At 49.1% G+C, this 7,773-nt stretch overlaps 1 protein-coding gene across 1 annotated transcript in view; it reads right to left on the reverse strand.

Annotated features, from left to right (window-relative positions):
- The window catches only part of WDR11 (WD repeat domain 11), a 43,879-nt gene extending 36,622 nt beyond the window's left edge, over positions 1-7,257 (reverse strand). The window contains exons 1-4 of the mRNA XM_005880168.2: positions 7,130-7,257; positions 3,126-3,237; positions 2,356-2,509; positions 1,224-1,397 (exon numbers count right to left, since the gene is read on the reverse strand). Coding sequence (XP_005880230.1) covers positions 1,224-1,397; positions 2,356-2,509; positions 3,126-3,237; positions 7,130-7,257 — 568 coding nt within the window. The remainder of the gene's footprint in view (positions 1-1,223; positions 1,398-2,355; positions 2,510-3,125; positions 3,238-7,129) is intronic.
- Between the last annotated feature and the right edge of the window lie 516 nt (positions 7,258-7,773).

Raw genomic sequence — 7,773 nt, forward strand, 5'->3', positions numbered from 1 at the left:
CTTAGCTAGGTTCAAATATTTGACTTGATGATATAAATTTATGATTATCATGAACTACTCAGTCTAAATATATGTCTTTTTCTTCTTGATCCTCAGATGGAATCTTAGGATGTCTAGGGAGTTCTTTTTCTCTGTAGATCTAGAGTAAAAGTAGAAAACCAACAGTGGCCTCCACCCAACACAACTGGCCACTCTCCACCCCCTTCTCCCTTGTTCCCTCTATCCTGTCTCACTTTGTTCTACCACCTGTAACCTCTAATACACTGGACGTTACCAATTCATTACGCTCTGAGGTTAGACCTGACTCCCTCTCACTAGAACGCAAACTCGATGAGGGCAGGGTCCTTGCCTTGTTTCTCAGATACATTCTAGGCCCTAGAAGAGGCGGCTCCCATAGAGCAGTGATCGGCAAACTGCAGCTCGCGAGCCACATGCGGCTCTTTGGCCTCTTGAGTGCGGCTCTTCCTAAGCCTTAGGAGCACCCTAATTAAGTTAATAACTATGTACCTACCTATATAGTTTAAGTTTAAAAAATTTGGCTCTCAAAAGAAATTTCAATCGTCGTACTGTTGATATTTGGCTCTGTTAACTAATGAGTTTGCTGACCACTGCCATAGAGTAATAGCTCAAGAAACATCTGTTGGATAAATGGATAAAAATGTTTTCTAAGTAATTCAGTCATAAAAATATCTAAAAACAAAACTTAATTTATCCTGTTTTACTTTGCACGTTGGTAAAAGCAACTTCTGCAGGAAAAAACTCCCTTGAGCAGCTTCTGTTCCCTGCATGCATCTGGTTATGGCACTGGTTAGAACAATGCTTTTTTAAAAAGGAAGGGCTGAATTTGGTCAGATTAAATGAAACCCTTAACTCAGGTTCTTTAAATGTTCCAGAAAAAACAAGTTTAATTAAATTTGAGTTGGTAACAGCACAGCGACTCTCTCTCTGGCTAATCTAATTCTATTCACAAATTTAACACAGTGGAGTCCAGCTGCTGAATCAAACATCTAAGTATCAAAACACCTGCCAACGCTATGGGTTATGACAGCACCTGCATCAGCAGCTGCAGGTTATGATTCACGTCTGTAGGAGGAGCTCAGAGGTGTGTCTCCCCCTCTGCTCAGCTGTTTGGACAGTTTTGATATAGAACGCATGTGACATGTATACAGTGTTAACTATATGATAAACACCTCAACTCATTTTCCACAGAAACCATTACTCACAAGTTAAATGGGAGGAATCAAACGGGTCGAAAGAAAAGGAAAGGATGTTGTCTGCGTAGCTCTTCTTCCAGAGTTTGGTGCCGGTGTCCGCATTCCAGAGCACGATGTAGTTTGGCGGGTGGATGGCGAGCAGCAAGTCTCGGGAGGCATCTTGGCTCCATAACCACTGAACGTCTGCAAAGACCAGACAAGGGCAGAGCTCAGTGATCACCCACCTCAAAACACTTGCATGCTGACTGGCCTTGGTATTTAGTAGTGTGCTGTTTTCTACATAATCCTTAAAATCTTAACGATCCTCCCACGCAGTGTAGCATATGTGTGTCTATGTGTCAAGACTGCATAGGAAAGTTAATTTTATATAAAAATTAGATGCGTGGACATCAGCATCTCAAGGTCAAAATTGGAAAGTAATCTGAAATCTTACTTCAAAGAAAATACAAGGCTATCTGCAGTAATCAATACTTAAAACTTTATGTCAGAGACTGTCCCGGGCATGATCTCTGGTGCCGGGCTTTCCTAGTGTTTTTGTGGAATTATTTAATGGGGCTTTGCAGTTTCATGTTTTTTCACAACAATAAACAAGATAAATATCTAGCTCAGTACTTAGAACATAGTAAGTACTCAATAAGTATTTTTTAAACTGTCATTTTTAAAAATTCACTCATTCAAAACAGCCCATCAGTCAAAGCCTTGAGTTCATAGCATACTCTTATTGGTTTTAAGACAACAAATACACAAATTATCTATATAAAAATGAAAATAAAATTTTGATGTCTATTAATGAAAAGTAAGCACCAAGGGCTAATATAAAATAGCAGTTTGGCCACGTTTACTTATCCTGTAGCTTAATTTACAAGATTGTTTGTAGCAGCTTAATTTTTCTCATCAAGCATGACTGAGGTGGATGTTGAAATTAGTGCATTTTACCAAAACTCAAATCAGCTGAGATTTGAGGAAATATGCCCAGAAGTATATTAATAAGGATAAAAAAAAAAAAACCAACTAGATTCAGATCCGGAGACCAGGCTGAACACAATCAAGAGCTAAGTGGGAAGGGATGGGATTAAATGAAGGGGGGACACACACTAAGAGGAAGGGTAGGAATGCAAACACAGAGCCAGCCTTCCCTCACCCTGGATGGGCTTGGCGTGCTCTTGGATCTCACACTGAGCCACTCCGGCCGCCACATCCCACACGATGATTTTCCCGTGGACGTCGGCAGAAGCGAGGCGCAAGGAGTAGGGTGAGCCGATGTTATGGTGGTAATTTTCTCGGGCCCACTTAACCTGCATCAAGAAGAAAGAGGGTCAAGGAAACACTTGCGCTGGATGAAATTAAACACGTGTGTCCCGTCCTTGAGCCATAGGCACCTACTTCCCTTTGTGTATATTCGTCCTCTTTCCTGCCCTGCTCCTCCCCAAATTTTTTATGTGCCTACCTGCAGCCTAGAGGGCCCTGAAACGAAGACTCCCGTGATCCTCCCCAGATCCCTACCGCTAGGTCATATGCAGCCCCTTGGTCTCCCCACAGTGCATTACGCACGTCTCACTCATCACACCGTATTGTGCTTTCATCTTCCTCGCTAGACAATGAGTTGTTTGACGGCTTCCATCTCTCCCCTTGGTGCATGCTACGTGCTCAGAACTAATAATGAATGAGAGGCCCAGCGAATGACAGCGCTGGTGTTTCCCATCAGCTTTGAAGTCACCTCAGAACCAGCATTTCATAGCTCATCCTGGAAGGACATTAAGTCATATGCGTGGAAGGAGTAGGTTAACCCCAAATAGATTGTTATAGTTAAAAGCTGTTCAACATGTACACGTATGACTTAATGAGAGTGTGTGATATTTAACACTTTCGAACAGACAACCGGTTACAGGGCCAAAGAGGCATCGGACTTACCTTGACAACATCAGCTTTATGCTTTTCTAAAACTTGGAGCGTCTGGGCAGTGCTGGCATCGACCACCACCACAAGGGAATGGCATCCATAAGCAATCAAACCTTGCCAGCCCCTAACAAAACAGCAATGTGGAAATTCAAGTAAAACAGGGCAAGAGGCATCCTAGATAAACGACAGATATAACTAATAGGTATTAATTACCATCAGTAACCTTATTATTTAAGCTCAAAGGTCAGCCTTTTACATGATCTCATTTAAATAAAAGGTTTGGCTGAGCTCAAAAAATGCTTGTTGAAATTCGTGTTTCATTTGGGTAAAAAAGGCTCTAAGAGATGTGCGTGCACACAGAGCCGAGAAGGAATAAAGCAACTCCTGTCCTGGGTCCTGGAGGCCACACTCCTCTGCCTCCAAGCGCCTGGGACCAGGTTGCGCAACGTCTGCGATCAGTCCCGGTCCTCCAACCGGGGAACCAGGCGGACACGGACGGTCAGTCCCGGTCCTCCAACCCGGGAACCAGGCGGAGACGGACCGGCACTCCCGGTCCTCCAACCCGGGAACCAGGCGGACACGGACGGTCAGTCCCGGTCCTCCAACCCGGGAACCAGGCGGACACGGACGGTCAGTCCCGGTCCTCCAACCCGGGAACCAGGCGGACACGGACGGTCAGTCCCGGTCCTCCAACCCGGGAACCAGGCGGACACGGACGGTCAGTCCCGGTCCTCCAACCCGGGAACCAGGCGGACACGGACGGTCAGTCCCGGTCCTCCAACCCGGGAACCAGGCGGACACGGACGGTCAGTCCCGGTCCTCCAACCCGGGAACCAGGCGGACACGGACGGTCAGTCCCGGTCCTCCAACCCGGGAACCAGGCGGACACGGACGGTCAGTCCCGGTCCTCCAACCCGGGAACCAGGCGGACACGGACGGTCAGTCCCGGTCCTCCAACCCGGGAACCAGGCGGACACGGACGGTCAGTCCCGGTCCTCCAACCCGGGAACCAGGCGGACACGGACGGTCAGTCCCGGTCCTCCAACCCGGGAACCAGGCGGACACGGACGGTCAGTCCCGGTCCTCCAACCCGGGAACCAGGCGGACACGGACGGTCAGTCCCGGTCCTCCAACCCGGGAACCAGGCGGACACGGACGGTCAGTCCCGGTCCTCCAACCCGGGAACCAGGCGGACACGGACGGTCAGTCCCGGTCCTCCAACCCGGGAACCAGGCGGACACGGACGGTCAGTCCCGGTCCTCCAACCCGGGAACCAGGCGGACACGGACGGTCAGTCCCGGTCCTCCAACCCGGGAACCAGGCGGACACGGACGGTCAGTCCCGGTCCTCCAACCCGGGAACCAGGCGGACACGGACGGTCAGTCCCGGTCCTCCAACCCGGGAACCAGGCGGACACGGACGGTCAGTCCCGGTCCGGCAATCCGGAAGCGGGGGCCTCTGCACTTCCGCTCCCAACACAGTCCGGGCGGCTCCGTGGGCGTCGCCACTTGGTTCCGCCGGTTCCAAGATTCCACCACCCCCTGGTTATCCCTGACCTTGTCCGCCACTCCCGGTTCCGCCTCCTTCAGGTTCCGCCTCCTTCGGATTCCGCCTCCTTCGGATTCCGCCTCCTTCAGGTTCCGCCTCCTTCAGGTTCCGCCTCCTTCGGATTCCTCCTCCTTCAGGTTCCGCCCCTTGAGGGTTCCGCAGCCCTGAGGGTCTGCAGCTGTGTTTGGGCCTGGGATGGGCCTGGGAAGAAGTGTGCTCCCGTCAGTCACGCCTGTTCTCTCCACTGTGAGACTGCCGAGGCCTCCGTATCTTGCTGGAAATCGTGAAAAGAAGAGCTAAAAAGGCCCAGGTAGCCCTTCTGCCTTTGGCCAGTTAACTCTGGGCAACACCAGTGCCAGGCAGCGCTGCTCCTGTAGGTCACAGAGGACTCGAGGGAGTGGGATGAGCTGGATGCAATGGAGAAAGAGAATTAGATTAAGGGCTTGAATATAAAAATGTCTAAGTGTGGAGAACATTCCACATCTGGTTTGGAAATACTAGAGAAATAGCGTTATTCCCGAGGCCAGGTGCCGGGGTGCCTGTTGGAAGAGCTTTCATGTTGCAGTTTCTCCTCTTCGCCTTCCTCTGCTCAGATCGCTTCCTTTATCCCTTCCCTGCAGCACTTTCCAACAGATGTCTGGTTCTCGCCTAACACATGTAGGTCCTCGGTCAACAAAAGGGGCAACATATTGGTATTTTGTCCCCCAGGTCCTGTGTCCACCTACCGCTCTTATAAAACAGCTTCCTCGGGGACCACCTGCAAAATCCACTCAGTTAAAGACAGTGAACGGGGTCTGGCTCTTAGTGGTTCTCTGGCCATGGCACCCCTGGCTGCTCCCTGCCTGCTGTCCACCTTCCCTGCACCACACCCTTCCCTCTGATGTGTCGGGGCCACCGAGAGGCCCACACCACAGACCTAAACGTATCACTCCCCTCTTAAAATTCTTCTGTGACTACCGATTGCTAAATGGCTCCCAACATTCATTCTCCCCTTTTCCCACTGGAACATAACCACAATTTGTACCCAGGAGAGGTGGCCACACAACTGACCTGCCAGCAGAGCTCATTCCTGGGGCCACTTAGCCTCTGCCTGGGTGTGCGTGTCCAGTTATTGACTCTTTTATTCAAACTGGAGGACTTTCTTATTTGGTTTCCCTTTCAGATTTTATTAGTTCAAATAAACAGTGTCTTAACATTGTTACTCATGGATAGCACTTCCTAAATCCGATTAACCTAATCGGATTGCATCTGATATGTGATCATGATTTCTTAGGGGAAAAAATGATTCTATTGATTTCTCCTCTTAACAAGCTTGGGCTTTGGTGGAAATAGATTGTGAGACGTATTTGGTTTCTCTTTCAGGTTTTATTAGTTCAAATAAACAGTGTCTTAACATTGTTACTCATGGATAGCACTTCCTAAATCCGATTAACCTAATCGGATTGCATCTGATATGTGATCATGATTTCTTAGGGGAAAAAATGATTCTATTGATTTCTCCTCTTAACAAGCTTGGGCTTTGGTGGAAATAGATTGTGAGACGTTCTCGCAGGTTTAAGAATTCCATTGTCCGCTCTTTCACAGAATCCTCTAATTGTTGCAACTAAAAATAATTGCCAATTTGCCACTGTTTCTTTGAATCTCTGAGTGTCATACTTGTGCTTCTACCCAGGGCAGGTGACCGACTTGTAATTTAAGATATAACTCAAGACTAGTGACGTGATTCAAACATGCCCTAGAGCAAGGCCTGAGTGTGGACAGACGGAATCAAGCAGCCCAGATGCCAGGAAAAGACAATGCAGGGTCTCCCAGTGCCCTGGCCTTTGCTGAAAGTGCTGCTTCGAGACCATCTCATTGGACTCTTCTGCAACATGAAGAACAATATAAGAACTTAAAAATATATCCATACCCGTCATTCGCTAATGTAATTATTTCTGTGTTAACACATTTCTCCCAGTTCTTGCCAAATGAAGATATGTTTTACATAGTTGCATAATACACGTACATCTTCAGTTCTTATTTGAACAGTCTATCAGAATCATATTTACACTATTTAAATCTGATCATAATTACCAGTTGAATGATTTCACAATATTTGGTAGAGTGGATATACAAGTTATTTAGTTATTCCATGGGAGGCACTCCGGGTGGAGGGGAGAGACTGCCACAGACCACACCCCACCTCCAGGCCTGTCTAGACACCACGCCAGCAGATCCCTGCGAAGGCGGCCCCTCCCTCCGAGGGATGCGATTTTGAGGGTGAAGTCAGTGCCCGGGGCTTCCAGGCAGATTGATTAGACGGTCACACCTGGCTTTGCTCGGTGCCCAGCTCTGCACGTCTGCCCCGTGTGCATGAAGGATTGCGGGAGAGAGCAGAGAAGTCACGAATCTTCCTCTCGTCAGAAAGTTAATTCCCTGTAGGAGCCAGGCTTACATTTCACGTTTAAGTGATGTTTTCCCTTTCCTACCCTAACTTCCCCTCCAGTAAAACGGCAGTGGGTTCAAATGTCTTTATTTTACGTCTTGCGTTTTCTGGCTGAGAGCTCGGGGCTGAAAGCCAGGCAGAGAGGGCGATGGAGCAGCCGTTGTCGGCCATCACGGTGTCTGTGACTGAGGGATCTGCTTTGCTTGGCCCCTCAGGACTCCGCTACGTGCTGATATGTTCTTGTCGGGGTTTATTGGCATTGGTCCATGGGCATAGGGCTCATTCATCCTCCACAGGAGGCAGTCCGTACCTTGATGCGAACGTTAGTGATTTAAGGAAGTGATAACAACACACCATCGATTTTTAAACGTGGGGAAATGGTCTGTCCCTGAACAGTACCTGTTTTTCTAAAACAGAGCATGTCAGACGCAGTAAAAGCCTCCTTAATGCTTTTAACACCCCGGGGCCCACCCCCCGAAACCCCGCCTCCTGCATAGTCTCTCCCCTCCACGCCCCCATCCATCCTCACTCACCACACGTGTTCACAGAGCACCTATTAGGCTGGGGCGGGCTCAGCTGGAGGTCGCCTGCCTTCCCCTGACCCCTGGGCTGCAGCAGGAAGCAGGCAGGCCTCCTGGGGGTGAGCCAGCCAGGGTAACGCCTCTCTTCTCCCGGTGCTGGCCTTTG

The sequence above is a fragment of the Myotis brandtii genome, unplaced genomic scaffold, assembly GCF_000412655.1.
Source record: "Myotis brandtii unplaced genomic scaffold, ASM41265v1 scaffold628, whole genome shotgun sequence".
Lineage (NCBI taxonomy): Eukaryota > Metazoa > Chordata > Mammalia > Chiroptera > Vespertilionidae > Myotis > Myotis brandtii.